The following is a 17268-nucleotide window of genomic DNA, read 5'->3' on the forward strand; positions in this document are numbered from 1 at the left end:
ATAAGGTTATATATGCACATTTCTTCTATTTATATTTCCAATTTCATTCGATTATGATAGGTACTTTTCCCGTATTCTCACAAAACATCAACCCAATTTGCATTTCAATGAGTGAAAATATGGAGACAGCCATTTTGCTCCACCATCGCGCGACACGAAAATGACGCGAGCGAGGCAAGGCTGCCAGATGGCCAGACTTTAACCTGACCAAATTCGACTTCAAAAGTGGCTAAATAGAAAATCATATGGCTTTCAATATTAAGACTGGCCCACTTAAAATGAACTAAATTTTAACAAACAGAAAATTGAATAGACTAGGATGTCACTGAGACAAAAATAGATGCATAAAGTTTAATAAAAGAAACAAAATTATATATTTGGCCACACACGTGGCCATCTGGCAACCTTGTTCGCGACGACGGATGACACAAATCCTCGCGCGCTTTTTTAAAATTAAGGTATTGTTACATTGTTATGTCATAGGGATAGTAGATTAACACATTCTCTCTCTCTCTCTCTCTCTCTCTCTCTCTCTCTCTCTCTCTCTCTCTCTCTCTCTCTCTTAAATAAATACTAGAACTAACATAAGCCATGGTCTTACGGGACTGATTGATAATAATTCAGCAGGCATTTTTCGTGTCATTTGTATGGGTTGTAGACACAAGATTACACTGCGGAAAAGTTCCAAATATATGTATATTTTAAAACAAAATTATAGTTGACCCTAGCCATACAGCTCTAAAACTTTACAAGTTAGAACTCTTCTGATGTCTTCATCATATTTTCTGATAATTTTGCCATAAAATTGCCAAGTTTTAATAACTAATTCCACGTATTAAGCGAGATACAGGCACAAAACAGAATAAAACGCAGAAAAAGCGTCCCATATTTTCCATATTTTTTTTCTCTTTGTGAGTCATCCAAATAAATGACATCTTTGAAACCGCATAACTTTGTTATATATTAATGGATTTTCAAAATTCAAAAAGATTTTTACTCACCGGAGACAGGGCTTTGACTTAAGAGTAGTATTTCCTACAAAAATAGAAAACAAAAATGTTCATAGTCATAGTTCATAGTTTGCTACACAAACTCACGATTTGTTTTCTTTTGTGGCCAAAGACTGGCATTTTGACGTCACTTTTTGGTCAATGTCAGATTATAAGTAACGATGGGTACTCTTGGCTCAAGTTAACTCACTTAACCCTAACACCGACTAGGACTATCTCCGTATCTGGTTCTGATTACTTTTATCGGATCTCATTTAACATATTATCTAGTTGTCATGAATTATAGTTTGCCTTAGTATGAGAGTATTTCCATGACAAGAATGAATCCATTACAATTTCGGTTATTAGACCTGCTAATAAGTACACCTCGGTTTTACCCCGTCATTATTATATACATGTTACACAATATAATCTACATATTCTGAGACTAATTATAGCTACTGTTTTTTTTATTTCTACATGTTAATGATAGTTTTTTAACAATTTATTTATTTAAAAAAAAAAAAACGCTATGTACGTGTTAATTTTCTTTTAAAATGAGTAACTGAGTATATATTTTTTTCAATTTTGACAAATAACAACAATCTTTAGGGTTGAATGAGTTAATGTTTCTTTGAAAAGAATGAATCTAATTTCATAAAGTGTAAAAACCGAAAATTCAATACTTGTGGATAGAGACAGTCATTGAAAAACTCTTATCATGTCGGATGGGTCAGATGCCTAAAACTGAATTATAGTCAAAATATGTGAGAGAAGAGGAAGTAATAGCAGAAGTAGGAGTAGGAGGAGGAGGAGGAAGGGGGAGGAGGAGGAGGAAGGGAGAGGAGGAGGAAGAGAGAGGAGGAGGAAGAGAGAGGAGGAGGGAGGGATGGAGGGAGGGAGGAGAAGGAGAAGGGAATGGGGGAGAGAAAAGGAGGAGGAGGGTTGGAGGGAGGGAGGGAGGGAGGAGGAGAAGAAGAAGAAGGTCTCTGAGGTCTTTATTTGAGATCAATAAATTACCGGTTTCTGTAAAAATCGTATGATACTCAACACCCAATTCTCATCTCTCAGAAAATTTGAGAATACAAATAAATGGTAAACATGAATGGAGATGAGATAACACCATGAAATGGTTTACTTGGCTTCACATCATCAATGGGTCAGATATGACTATAGGGAATGAGATTAGCGGAAGAGTAGCGTCCCTTGATTTGACGTCACCCATAGTCTGTGACGTCACCGGCGGAAAAGTTATTAGAGAGAGAACGTCATGTTGGTTGTGCGCATGCGTCTCTCGTCCTCGCCATCTCATTCCCTATTTATCTGATCCACCGGGAACAAAGAAGAAAGGAGGTGTTATCATATCACAATCAAAACAGAGTTTTTCATTGATCAAGACATTTAATTTATGGTAATTAATGGGAATTTGATCATTCTTACTGCATGATTATCTTTGGCCCGATTTATTATCACAATTATTACTGCAAAAATAAGGAAAGCTCACCAATGATCAGATGTAATTTGATTTTCTAGTATAAAATATTGCTCAAGTTATTTTGATACTAACTCTCTAGGGGAGATAATAATTATTTTGGGAGAAATCCAAAGACCCGTGTTGCAATTCTCCATAATTTGATTTATTGTGATTGCCATTTTTTTTTTTTGGTGTCGATTGCGAAATTTGATTCATCTGCAGAAAGGGATCTCGTTTTTTTTTTTTTTAATTTCAAGATTTGAATGGGGACCCTGTAATAAAGAATGGTTTTTTATTTTATATATTATTTTGATTGTGATGTGGCTTTTTGGTCTTTTGGTATGACTCTTGCCTCCAGACTTGTCAAATCCCTGGGTAGAGTTCAGCTCTGAGAGCACTGCAAAGTTGGGTCCTTGGAAAAGGCTCGTTACTCGCATTCTCTCACCGCGCTCAGGTACCTGGCTGGTCAAATCGTTGTCTCACTCCAAAAAAAAAAAAGAAGTATAGTGATAGCACCTGACGTATCATGTTATGTACTGCTGTTGGCTTGGGATCATTGAAAAGCGTTTTGAGCACATTTACTGGAATTTGTACTACTAAAAAACTCAGTTTATATATATATATATATTTATACAACTGATCTTCTTTTAAAAATTGATACTTATTTTTTGTTTTCCGTCCACATCAGACGGGTCATTGGGTAGGTACCATTCTCCTCACCACCTGCCAACTCCTACAAAGACCTTCCAAAAAGGAGGGATTTTGCTTCAAGTTGTTTCACCCTATGGACCAGTCCATTTGGGCTACTAAGGTGGGTATTCTCTCTCTCTCTCTCTCTCTCTCTCTCTCTCTCTCTCTTTCTCTCTCTCTCTTTCTCTCTCTCTCTCTCTATCTATCTATCTATCTATCCATCCATCCATCCATCTATCTATCTATCTATCTATCTATCTATCTATCTATCTATCTATCTATCTATCTATCTATCTATCTATCTATCTATCTATCTATCTATCTATCTATCTATCTATCTATCTATCTATCTATCTATATATCTATCTATCTCCCTCTTTCTTTCTTTATATATATCTCAGTCAGTCAGTCTCTCTCACTCTCTCACTCTCTCTCTCTCTCTCTCTCTCTCTCTCTCACACACACACACACACACACACACACACACACACACAACTCTCTCTCTCTTTCTGACTCTCTTTGTCCTCCCATCTCTCTCTCTCTCTCTCTTTCTCTCTTTCTCTCTCTCCCCTTTCACTCTCTCTCCTTTCTCTCTGTCTATCCCCCCCCCCTTCTCTCCACCCCTCCTCTCTCTCTCACTCACTCTCTCTCTCTCTCTCTCTCTCTCTCTCTCTCTCTCTCTCTCTCTCTCCCTCTATGTCCCTTTTTCCGATTGGTAATTAAAAATATGATTATATTAGTCACCATTGACTTTATTTGTCACCCAGGGTCCTAAAGGAGAGACGATTGGAGCATTTGTCCAACCATTGCCTGTGTCTTACCTAATCTTTAGAGCACCATCAGAAAACCAAGGTGAGTGGAGCATTTGTCCAACCATTGCCTGTGTCTTACCTAATCTTTAGAGCACCGTCAGAAAACCAAGGTGAGTGGAGCATTTGTCCAACCATTGCCTGTGTCTTACCTAATCTTTCAAGCACCGTCAGAAAACCAAGGTGAGTGGAGCATTTGTCCAACCATTGCCTGTGTCTTACCTAATCTTTAAAGCACCGTCAGAAAACCAAGGTGAGTGGAGCATTTGTCCAACCATTGCCTGTGTCTTACCTAATCTTTAGAGCACCATTAGAAAACCAAGGTGAGTGGAGCATTTGTCCAACCATTGCCTGTGTCTTACCTAATCTTTAGAGCACCGTCATAAAACCAAGGTGAGTGGAGCACTTGTCCAACCATTGCCTGTGTCTTACCTAATCTTTAGAGCTCCGTCAGAAAACCAAGGTGAGTGGATCATTTGTCCAACCATTGCCTGTGTCTTACCTAATCTTTAGAGCACCGTCAGAAAACCAAGGTGAGTGGATCATTTGTCCAACCATTGCCTGTGTCTTACCTAATCTTTAGAGCACCGTCATAAAACCAAGGTGAGTGGAGCATTTGTCCAACCATTGCCTGTGTCTTACCTAATCTTTAGAGCACTGTCATAAAACCAAGGTGAGTGGAGCATTTGTCCAACCATTGCCTGTGTCTTACCTAATCTTTAGAGCATCGTCAGAAAACCAAGGTGAGTGGAGGACGAGACTTTGGAGCCGTCTTAGAATATTGGATTGGTTTTAAGGACAAGTGGCTTTGAACTTTCTCATGATATTTGATTGGTTGTAAGGACAAGCGGCTTTGAGTTGTCTTAGAATGTTTGATTGGTTCTAAGGGCAAGTGGCTTTGAGCTGTCTTAGAGTGTTTGATTGGTTCTAAGGACAGGTGGCTTTGAGCTTTCTCATAATATTTGATTGGTTTTAAGGACAAGTGGCTTTGAGCTGTCTTAGAATATTGGATTGGTTGTAAGGACAAGTGGCTTTGAGCTGTCTTAGAATATTTGATTGGTTTTAAGAACAAGTGGCTTTGAGCTGTCTTAGAATATTTGATTGGTTTTAAAGACATGTGGCCATGAGCTTTCTCAAATATTTAATTGGTTTTAAGTACAGGTGGCTTTGAGCTTTCTCATAATATTTGATTGATTTTAAGGACAAGTGGCTTTGAGCTGTCTTAGAATATTTGATTGGTTTTAAAGACATGTGGCCATGAGCTTTCTCAAATATTTAATTGGTTTTAAGTACAGGTGGCTTTGAGCTTTCTCATAATATTTGATTGATTTTAAGGACAAGTGGCTGCGAGCTGTCTTAGAATATTTGATTTGTTTTATCTAGCGCAAGATCCACTAAAAGTGCTCAATTTATTTACAAAAAGGTCCCTGACCAACAGCAACACATAAAATATAGAACAAGAACTGACGCCTGTTAGGCAATATTACAATTTGTTTCCAACAGAGACAACGCTATTACAGACCATTAGAAATGGCCAGTCATATATTTATTTGAGGGAACGTGCTTGAATTAGATGGGCAACTGGTTTTTATTTCCTCCATTTTCAGGAAAGTGCTGGATGGATGGCCTAGAATTGGCCCTCCGATGCACCAGCCTTATCAAGAGGACGACCTCCCGCCCCCAGGACATGACCACAGCCTTGACCCCTGACCTCTCTGATTCGCTGACCCCGACAGACGAAAGCCTCCACCCAATGGCTGCCATGGGAGACGATACGGAGGACGGGGTGGAGGAGTTGGAGGAAACGGTGGAGGATGAGCACTATAGTGAGGATGATGGTGAGTTGTCGTTGGGGCCTGTTTATCTGGTTGTGTTTAGAGGTGATGATGATGATGATGATGATGGTGATGATGCTGGTGCTGCTGATGATGATGATGATGGTGGTGGTGGTGGTGGTGGTGGTGGTGGTGGACTTTTCTCTCCTGTCTATCTGGATTTCATGATTTGTATTCAAGTTATTGGCTGAAGAATATTCTTGAATCTGAAATGTTCTGGGTTTAATATTTTATTGCTGTTGTTGTTGTTATTTGTAAGCCGTTTTATTCATTTGTGACCCAACATCTCAAAACGGTATTAAATAGGGATGGACCAGATGCTAAAAAGTCAAATTATATTTAAACTGGTCAAAAATAGGAAACGTTGATATTTAGCACAGTAAAATATGATATTCCTTCTCCTCTATAAAGCAAACAAACTCAACTTAAGTCTGATATTTCTGGCTACAAATTCAATTTTCAGCATCTTAATCACCCCGGCTTAATACCGTTTTGAGACGAAGGGTCACATTTGTGTGAATTACGTTTTACTTTCTACTAATTATCACATGTACGTTGATTTGATGATAATTTCCATCCAGACCACTCCAGCATCGATAGTGGGTCAGACTTTGAACTGGCCGAGGAGTACAACAAACCAGTCAGTATAGCCAGGGTGGAGGAGACGCCTTACACGCCAGAAATGGGAGAGGAGCTAGGACAGGTAAATACTCTTCAATAGTCGTAACGTCACTTCCTTCCTAATGACGCATGGTAACTTAGTAACACTGGCTCTAAACTATCGGAACAATGGCGGACGCCCGTATGAAATATTTCTCCGGCGAGCATAAACATAAAAGCGTATCCAGAGGGAAAAAACCCCATAAATTTGACCATGTTTTGACATTTACACATTCTGATCATAAGGCATATGAAAAGTTCTCTAGCCAGCATGAAGAATAAAAAGTAATGATTTTCTTAGTTTAGAACCAAGATGGCCGCCATTGCTGGGCGGCGTGACATCAGACTATTGAATCCAATTGTGGACTGTGCCATTATTATGACATGTTATCCAATCGAAACGTGATTATATTTATGACACACCACCTCTAAACAGTATTAAGTTGTGACAAACCTGATGCCATACAGTGAATTTCAAGTTCAAATCATGAGAAATATGAAATTTTGTCAATCGGGAGCTTTATATAGAGCAATATCCACAAAACATGCTCAAAGCGCTTTACAAGGGGTCCCTTGCTAACAGCAACATTTAACATGTAGGATGAGACATGACGCCTATTAGGCTATATTACAATTTTTAAAGACAAAGACAACATTGTAATCGGACAGATACTCATTTTACACCTGAGTACATTGAGATAATGTGAGTAAAGAGCTTTTTCCAAGGACTCAACTGTGCACCCCTCAGAGCAGGACTCGAACTCAGGACCTTCCGATCCAAAATCGAGTGTCATACCACTAGGCCACAGCTTGAATTTTACGAAAAGGGTGTCAACCCTTTGGCAAGCCCCAACCAGGTGACTCAAAAAGAGGGAGTCACACACCGTTAGTCGTCTTTTACGACATGCTAATATCACACCTTGGGTGACATGTTTTATTCTAAGTGTTAAGTGTTGCTGTTGGCTTGGATATCCCTTAATGGTGGATGCGCTTAGGTAAAATATTTACCTGTTCTGCCTACCAGATCAGTTATTACCAACACTCATAATCATGTCTAAACTTTAACGTTCATAGTCTGCTAGAGAGATAAAGTGAGAACTGATCACCCAACTGGCCTTTTAAAACCAATAACAAAGAGCTTGAATGACATCAAATTCGTTTACTCTATGAAGCACATTAAGTAAATATGTGCTTAGTAAAAAAGTTGTTCTTTAGAGCCATGAGGCACATGGAACTGGCTTATACCAGTTTCTATAGTGTAAAATGGACAATAGCAATTGCTTGCTACCCTTTGGATAGGACGCTAGTCTATCGCAAAGTGCTTTTCACCAGACCTAACAGACCAGGTACCCAATCTCAAACCTGGATGGACAATGGATGGGGAGTCAGAAATAATGATAATCACTGTTTCCTTTTCAGCAAGGAGATGCTTGCCAGACGGAGGAAGTCAATGATGAAAACAAGAGTCTGATATGGACCTTGGTCAAGCAGGTAAATATGGATTACAGTTGGTAGATTCGTGTGTCAGTTTTACTGCTTGAAGATGGAAGAAATAAATAAATAGTAATAAAATAGAAGGATGCTTTTATTTCATTTACAAATTCAGATTTTACAATTCTTTATTTATCTTATTGATCAGCAATAATCTTATCAGAATCACCGCCATCACCAACGACCACACCACCACCACCATGATAGCCATCATCAATATTTTCATCATCATCATCATCATCATCATCATCATCATCATCATCATCATCATCATCATCATCATCATCATCATCATCATCATCATCATCATCATCATTTTCATCATCAATATCATCATCACCATTTTCATCATCATTGTCATCATCATCAACATCATCACCACCACAATTTTCATCATCATCATCATCATCATCACCGTCATCATCATCATCGTTATCACCGTCATCAATCAATCAATCAACCATTCAATCAAATCCCCATTGCCATTTTTTCCCCATCCCCTGCAGGTGCGTCCAGGCATGGACCTGTCCAAAGTCGTGTTGCCCACTTTCATCTTGGAGCCCCGGTCATTCCTAGACAAGTTGACAGACTACTACTATCATGCCGACCTCTTGTCTCAGTCAGTTGGATTCATTTTTGTTCTAAATTGTGACCTCCGACCTCAAATTGGTCTTAAGGTTGAATTAACACAATGTCTAAAAGTGAATGTTAAGTTATGAAAGAAATATGAAATTCTAGACTTTTGTCAAGTTAGAATGATCAGAAATATGAAATTCTAGTCAAATTGGTCTTAAGGTTGAATTAACACAAAGTCTAAAAGTGAATGTTAAGTTAGAATGATCAGAACTATGAAATTCTAGACTTTTGACAAGTTAGAATGATCAGAAATATGAAATTCTAGACTTTTGATGTCAGAATGATCAGAACTATGAAATTCTAGACTTTTGACAAGTTAGAATGATCAGAAATATGAAATTCTAGACTTTCAACAAGTTAGAATGATCAGAAATATGAAATTCTAGACTTTCAACAAGTTAGAATGATCAGAAATATGAAGTTCAGAGGGAGAGAGGGAGGGAGGTAGAGGGAGGGACAGAGAGATAGTGAGAGAGAGTGGGAGGAAGAGAGAAAGAAAGAAAGAGAGAGAGAGAGAGAGAGAGAGAGAGAGAGAGAGAGAGAGAGAGAGAGGGAGGGAGGGAGGGAGGGAGGGAGGGAGGGAGGGGAGGGAGGGGGGGGAGGGAGGGAGGGAGGGAGGGAGAGAGGGAGAGAGAGAGGGAGAGAGAGAGAGAGAGAGAGAGAGAGAGAGAGAGAGAGAGAGAGAGAGAGAGAGAGAGAGAGAGAGAGAGAGAGAGAGAGAGAGAGAGAAAGAGTATGTGTGTGTGTGTGTGGACATTTTGTTATCCTAATCATCATCAACAATTCGATTGTTCTTGTTCCCAGGGCTGTACAACAAGAGACAGCATTAGAGAGAATGAAACATGTGGTCAAATGGTATCTGTCTGGTTTCTACAAAAAACCTAAGGTAGGAATTATTCCAATGTGACATTCCAGTTGTTATTGATAGGTTAGGAAATAATGGAATGGTGATGACAGGAAATACGGAGTTGTAATGACAGTGACTCTTTATGACTATTTATGATAGGAAATAACAAAATGGTGATGATAGTGACTATTTATGATAGGAAATAACGGAATGGTAATGACAGGGACTATTTATGACTATTTATGATAGGAAGTAACAAAATGGTAATGATAGTGACTATTTATGATAGGAAATAATGGAATGGTAATGACAGTGACTCTTTATGACTATTTATGTTAGGAAATAACAAAATGGTAATGATAGTGACTATTTATGATAGGAAATAACGGAATGGTAATGACAGTGACTCTTTATGACTATTTATGTTAGGAAATAACAAAATGGTAATGATAGTGACTATTTATGATAGGAAATAACGGAATGGTAATGACAGTGACTCTTTATGACTATTTATGTTAGGAAATAACAAAATGGTAATGATAGTGACTATTTATGATAGGAAATAACGGAATGGTAATGACAGTGACTCTTTATGACTATTTATGTTAGGAAATAACAAAATGGTAATGATAGTGACTATTTATGATAGGAAATAACGGAATGGTAATGACAGTGACTCTTTATGACTATTTATGTTAGGAAATAACAAAATGGTAATGATAGTGACTATTTATGATAGGAAATAATGGAATGGTAATGACAGTGACTCTTTATGACTATTTATGTTAGGAAATAACAAAATGGTAATGATAGTGACTATTTATGATAGGAAATAACGGAATGGTAATGACAGTGACTCTTTATGACTATTTATGTTAGGAAATAACAAAATGGTAATGATAGTGACTATTTATGATAGGAAATAACGGAATGGTAATGACAGGGACTATTTATGACTATTTATGATAGGAAGTAACAAAATGGTAATGATAGTGACTATTTATGATAGGAAATAATGGAATGGTAATGACAGGGACTATTTATGACTATTTATGTTAGGAAATAACAGAATGGTAATGATAGTGACTATTTATGATAGGAAATAATGGAATGGTAATGACAGGGACTATTTATAATAGGAAATAATGTAATGGTAATGACAGAGACTATTTATAATAGGGAATAATGGAATGGTAATGACATTAACTATTTATAATAGGAAATAATGGAATGGTAATGAGTGACTATTTATAATAGGGAATAATGGAATGGTAATGACAGTGATTATTTATGATAGGAAAAAATGGAATGGTAATGACAGTGACTATTTATAATAGGGAATAATGGAATGGTAATGACAGTGATTATTTATGATAGGAAAAAATGGAATGGTAATGACAATGACTATTTATATTAGGAAATGATGTATTAGTAATGACAGTGAATATTTAAAAATCAAACAGTACAAAACAAAAAAGGAAGAAGACCCATCATCTTAAGATAAAAACATTAATTCTCATTGATTCTCCCCATGAAGCACAAGAACTGAACCCAAATCTCAAATGTCCGTTTGACAAATTTCAATGTTATCGTCTAAATGACCTTGACATAACACAGCTTTGAGGTAGTAGATCACATGATTCGTCAAATTCAGTTCATTGATTTGTTGTTATCTGGTGTTCCCAGGGTTTGAAGAAGCCGTACAACCCCATCATTGGAGAATCCTTCAGATGCTACTGGACGCACCCAGAAACCAACAGTCGAACCTTTTATGTTGCAGAACAGGTCAGTGTTTTTCTATCTCCGCCAACAAAGAAGTCACTGCATCTTGAATTCAATGAATTTCAATGATTAAGCCTAAATCACACTGCTGCGACTTCTTGTCATACTTAACATGATCACCTGTAAAATGTTCTGAGCTTCCTGGTGATCTGGTAGAATGCTCAACAAATGCAATACATTATTATTATTATTATTATCATTATGATTATCATTATTATTATTACCATTATTATTATTACTATTATTATTATTATTATTATTATTATTATTATTATTATTATTATTATTATTATTATTATTATTATTATTATTATTATTATTATTATTATTATTATTATTATTATTGTTATTGTTGTTATTATTATTATTATTATTATTATTATTATTATTATTATTATTATTATTATTATTATTATTATTATTATTATTGTTATTATTATTATTATTATTATTATTATTATCATTATTACTATTATTATTATTATTATTATTAAAAGAAATATCTTTGATTAGTTTAATCCATGCATTGGATGATAGAAGTGAGACTACCTCATTCAGAATGAATGAAACATTCTAGCTACATATGTTAATGTTTCAGTTCTGTGTTTAGATCAAATGAATAAGATATGGAGCCTTAAAGTTGTAATAATTTGTGCGGCTATGTGGTCTTGTGGTATGACACTCGCTTTCGGAGTGGAAGGTCATGGGTTCGTGCCTCGCTCAGTGCATCGTTGAGTCCTTGGAAATGGCTCTTTACTCACATTCTCTCACTGTACTCAGGTATAAAATGAGTACCTGGCCATTAACAGCGTTGTCTCTGTTGGAAAAAAAATAATTGTTTTATCGCCTAACAGGTGTCCTGTCTCGTTCTTTATGTTACGTGTTGCTGTTGGTCAGGGATCCTTTGTAAAGCGCTTTGAGCACGTTTAGTGGATATTACGCTATATAAAAGCTCAATTTAATTAATTTATTTATATAAATTAATCATCCATTCAGATTTCTCACCACCCTCCAATCTCTGCCTTCCACGTCACAAACAGACAAGATGGATTCAACATCAGTGGATGTATCCTGGCCAAGTCCAAGTTCTATGGTCAGTCAGTCAGGGGTTGTTGGTGGGATTGCACTTAATACTGATATTCTGTAACAGGGGGTCGGGGGAGGGGGTCAAGGGGGGGGGGGGTCAGGTAGTTCGCCTTCCACGTCACAAACAGACAAGATGGATTCAACTTCAGTGGATGTATCCTGGCCAAGTCCAAGTTTTATGGTCAGTCAGTCAGGGGTTGTTGGCAGGATTGCACTTGATACTCATATTCTATAACAGACATAGCCTACTTGACTAGGGGAGGGGGGGGGGGAGGGGGTCAGGTAGTTCAGTCAGTACAAAGCTGGTTTTAGATTACTAACAAAATAAAAATTAAAAAAAAAAAGAAAAAAGTGAACAAGATATTTTGCAAGTCTCTAAACCCCTAGAACAAGACATATAATCAACATGCACAATTTTTGAAATTTTGAACCAGTTATAGTGTCTTAGTTTATTCCAAATCTGAACTTTGCTCCAAAAATACATCCATTTCATCTCTTGGAAGAAAGGTGAACAAAGTCGTAGTCCTGCCTTTGGAGATATGGCTTGAGTCCCACGCTGGGCAGCTCAAAGTGGAGTCCCTAGGAGAAGGCTATTTACTGACATTCTCTCACCAGGGGGTGAAGTGGCTGAGTGGTTAAGGCGTTGCACTGTGATCCGGAAGGTCCCGGGTTCAAGCCCGGCTTCAGGCACTTTCGTTTTTTTTTCCATTAGCAAGATTATTAACCCCCAATATGCTCACTTGGACAATATGAGTGATTCCTGTTGACATCAGACATCCTGTTTGATGGATAATCTATATTCCTTCATGGAATGCCTAGGCGACGGTGTCTTATGATGTCGTGGAGGAAGGGCATAAATTTTTTCCCCTCTCACCAGAGCTGTCAACTGTCATGAAACTTTCTTTAATTTCATGGAAATAAACTACGAGTCACTGATACACGGAACCATATGATTTTGTCATGTAAATGGCTGTGTGATGGTGGAGGGGTTGTGTATCGTGGAAATACTAATGTACATAAACATAAAATATGGACACTTGTAATATTATTGCATAAGAAAGTATTTCTATAAAAACTCTACACGATCTGGGCCAAATGATTTTTGATTTTCTTTCTTACTTTTTTGGTAAAATGCTCTAATAGATGAAAATGTTGACTTTTGATTGGTTTTTTGATATTGAATGTGTGAATGTGAAACCTAATCTTTGTTTTGACAGGGACTTTATTAATCTGTATACTTAAAATGTCAACAGGAAACTCCATATCCGCCATTTTGGACGGAGTGGCCACGTTGACGTTTTTGGAGAGAGGAGAGGACTATTTCATCACCATGCCTTATGCCCATTGTAAAGGTAGGGACCTCAACATTTGTTTAGGCATGGTGGCTCTCTTTCCACCAATCCCCAAAAGCACGTTCAAGAGCTGATGGTTCAGCTATGAGTATTGATTTAAATATTGTTAGATTGTATATTTTTCTTCTGATTCCTGTGCCCAAAAACTCAGTAAAAGAATGAGTGCCAGAGCAATACTTAGATATACCTGGATTAAAATGTAACAAGATAGAAGGAAAAAAAAAAAAGAAAATGTTCATAGGCTAGAGATAAATTACAGAAAAATATTAAATGTCTTGTGTTAGTATGAGTGGAGTGCAAAAAGTCAACTTTCTAATCTTATGTTGACATGAATAGACAATCAAATTGCAATAATGATCTAATTCACTTAATTTTATTGCCTCACTTGCTTTAAATCCCTATTTAGCACAAAGACATTTAATATCTCTGGACCAAATTGTTGCAAGCAGTCATAAAATAAATTGGAAATGCCTTTGATATGTATGTTTCATTCAAAATGATCATCCACAATTTGGATATAGTGTGCCAACACACAAAATTATGTGTAATCTTGAACGTTTACAGACTGTTTAATATAATTTAGTGAGAACTACTCGTAAAAATGCCTGGTTAAAAACAATAACAAAGAGCTGAGTGACGTCAATTTTGTTCCTTCATTGTGGCGTTTGAGAGGGTTTAATTTTGTTGTTTGTCAAATGTCTTCTTGGTCCCAACCCCATCCAGGTATTCTATTAGGAACCTTGACAATGGAGATGGGGGGTAAGGTTACCCTCAACTGTCCCAAGACTGGCTATCAATGTGATCTGGATTTCAAACTCAAGGTAAGACTTGGATGGCAGTCTAAGCGTTATTTTCTCAACAGCAACATCCCTTGTGGGCCGAAGAGTGGCTCAGTGGTTAAAGCACTTGTAAAGCACAAGTAATTGGACCAATATCAGTCCCAGATGCGATGAAGTTGAGAAATATTTTAATCTCCCTTTTGACCCAGGAGTGATCGGGTAGCTGAGTCTGTTAGATATGGTAGACAAGTTTATGATAGATTTTTTGACCAATCTAAATGGTAGCAAGCAATAGTTATTTTCTGTTTATAATTTTAGAAACAGGAATAAGATGAGTTCTATGAGGCCCTATGACTGTGAAAGAGTAATTTTTTTTGTGTGGGCTGAGAAGGTCGCATGCTGTATCTTCTGTCATGTGCACGTCTTTTTAACTCTTTCATGTAGTGTGTGTCCCTGTTTTAGAATGAGGCTATTTTGATTTGTCCTGGCCCTTCTCTGTAGCTTTTGCTGGGAGGGTGACATTCAGACAGGTGTATTATTTCATGAAAAATAATTTTTTTCTGTATTGAAAATTGTCACGCCTCTATTGCTTTAATCTAGTCACTGATTAAAAAAAAATAAATCTTATAAGCATTTGAGTATCCCTCTACTTCCTATCCCAGAATCATGTGTGGGTGAGACTTTTATATGGTATGAAAATATACAAGGACAGATGGCTACTGGAGACCATTTTTTTTCTTTTTGGTGTTTCCACTCATACACCTACAGTTTTTGTTATATCTCTTATCATTTCCCTTTTTACTTGTAGTGTATTATTATTATTATTATTATTATTATTATTATTATTATTATTATTATTATTATTATTATTATTATTATTATTGTTATTGTTATTATTATCATGTCAGGATGGTTTAGATGTTAAAATTTGAATTTAAATTCAAAAATATGAAACTTGAAAAACTATGACTTGATTTTTTAAAGTTTTAGTCCGGACAATACTGCTGTACTATAGAGCAGTATAATTAGGTGCCCCAAACGTAAACAATAACAAGTTGCTAGTGATTTCCGTTAGGGACCGGAATAATTTACGCACAATATAGGTCTCCCAATTTTGTAGTTTGAGTTGTAGGCAATACACTTTCAGTATTGAAAGTATGTTTACATAAAATCTAACAGTTGCAGAAATAATAATATAAGACTAAATTATTCTGAAAATCAGGCTCCGAATAATTCTCGTTTTGTTCACACCAGCGCAATAATTTGCTCTGGTCTAAAAATAGATAGACTGTAACTTTTGATAAATTTTACCTTTTGTTCCATAAAATATCCATATCTAGACATTATTTGATGCATGATCGAGTATTTATGAATATGTGTTTCTTTTGCCACCTAACAGCCAAATTTTAAAGGTTATTTTTTTCTATTATTTACATTGGAACGTGAGCTGTCAAGACAGGAACATGTGGTTTGCCATGTGCTTCTCGACCTTTGTTTACGTTTGGGGCACCTAATTTTACTGCTCTATGAAAAAAAACAACACAACACGTATTTGATATTTTGGCCAGAAAACCTGCCTTGAAACATCGATTGATTAAAATGACTCTCATCTTGGCAAAAATCTCTCAATCCTGGACCTTTGCAAAGTCTATGACTTTTTGGCATCATTTTGGTCCCGACATTTTGGTCCCATTTAGAGCCGATAGATCACATGTAACTTGGAAATAAATGGGTTGTTTTTTCATCTAATGTTAATATGTTTGTGTAAGATGAGAAATGACGTCTAACTTCTACGTCATGGCACAAGACCGAAGGGCTAGAGCTCAGGTGGTCGCTGGTTCAGATAAGTAAGTAAGTAAGTAAGTAAGTGTAAGACGAGAGATGTTTGATAGGTTATGCATGATATTCAAAATAAAATGATCTCTACTCTTTTTTCCATTTTAATCACCACCACCACAACAACGACAATAAAAACAACAACAACAACAACAACAATAACAATAACAACAACAACAACAACAACAACAATAGCCCTTCTTTGGAAACGGAGAATCAGCCAATCGTATCACAGGTCGAATCCGAATGGGGAGTGAGGTGTTGTGTACATTTGAGGGCCACTGGGACCAGCAGATTTACATCAAGGAGCTCACAAATAGGGTAAGATAGGAGACACAACAATGATGATGATGATTCATTCTTTTATTATTCATTTTTCTTATTATTCTCTTCTTCTTTTCCTCCTCATAATCCTTCTTTTCCTCCCCCTCCTCCTCCTTCATTTTTTCTCTTCCTCTTCCTCTTCTCTCCCTTTTCCTTCTCTTCTTTTTCTCTTCCTCCTCTCTTCTTCTTCTCTCCCTTTTCCTTCTCTTCTATTTCTCTTCCTCCTCCTCTCTTCTTCTTCTCTCCCTTTTCTCTTCCTCCTCCTCTCCCTTTTCCTTCTCTTCTTTTTCTCTTCCTCCTCTCTTCTTCCTCTCTCCCTTTTCCTTCTCTTCTTTTTCTCTTCCTCTTCTTCTTCTCTCCCTTTTCCTTCTCTTCTTTTTCTCTTCCTCCTCCTCTCTTCTTCTTCTCTCCCTTTTCCTTCTCTTCTTTTTCTCTTCCTCCTTCTCTCCTTCATCTTTTTCTGCTCCTCGTCCTTGATAATAACACAAGACAGAAGCTAGGGGACGTTTCGGGTTTTCCCTTTGTCAAAACAAATGATTTAACAAATGGATAGTGTTAATAGGTATGCAAAAAATAAAGGAAGTGAATGGCCTTTATTCATTTGATTTACATTTTTGTTTGTTCATTAAAAAATAAAGTAAACACCATCCATTTGTTTTGTTACATGTTTATGTACGG

General features: G+C 36.8%; 1 protein-coding gene across 3 annotated transcripts in view; it reads left to right on the forward strand.

The window, feature by feature from the left end:
* LOC144978084 (oxysterol-binding protein-related protein 8-like) overlaps nucleotides 1–17268 on the forward strand; it is a 125680-nt gene that overhangs the window by 103063 nt on the left and 5349 nt on the right. For all 3 annotated transcript variants that reach the window (XM_078923640.1, XM_078923639.1, XM_078923641.1), the window contains exons 6-17: nucleotides 3152–3274; nucleotides 3921–4005; nucleotides 5570–5800; nucleotides 6379–6500; nucleotides 7877–7948; nucleotides 8455–8567; nucleotides 9389–9470; nucleotides 11118–11216; nucleotides 12210–12306; nucleotides 13553–13651; nucleotides 14375–14472; nucleotides 16462–16587. In XM_078923640.1, the coding sequence (XP_078779766.1) occupies nucleotides 3152–3274; nucleotides 3921–4005; nucleotides 5570–5800; nucleotides 6379–6500; nucleotides 7877–7948; nucleotides 8455–8567; nucleotides 9389–9470; nucleotides 11118–11216; nucleotides 12210–12306; nucleotides 13553–13651; nucleotides 14375–14472; nucleotides 16462–16587 (1347 nt within the window). The remainder of the gene's footprint in view (nucleotides 1–3151; nucleotides 3275–3920; nucleotides 4006–5569; nucleotides 5801–6378; nucleotides 6501–7876; nucleotides 7949–8454; nucleotides 8568–9388; nucleotides 9471–11117; nucleotides 11217–12209; nucleotides 12307–13552; nucleotides 13652–14374; nucleotides 14473–16461; nucleotides 16588–17268) is intronic.

The sequence above is a fragment of the Berghia stephanieae genome, chromosome 8 (assembly GCF_034508935.2).
Source record: "Berghia stephanieae isolate SIO BIC M18660-M18661 chromosome 8, UCSD_Bste_1.3, whole genome shotgun sequence".
NCBI classification, from domain to species: Eukaryota; Metazoa; Mollusca; class Gastropoda; order Nudibranchia; family Aeolidiidae; genus Berghia; species Berghia stephanieae.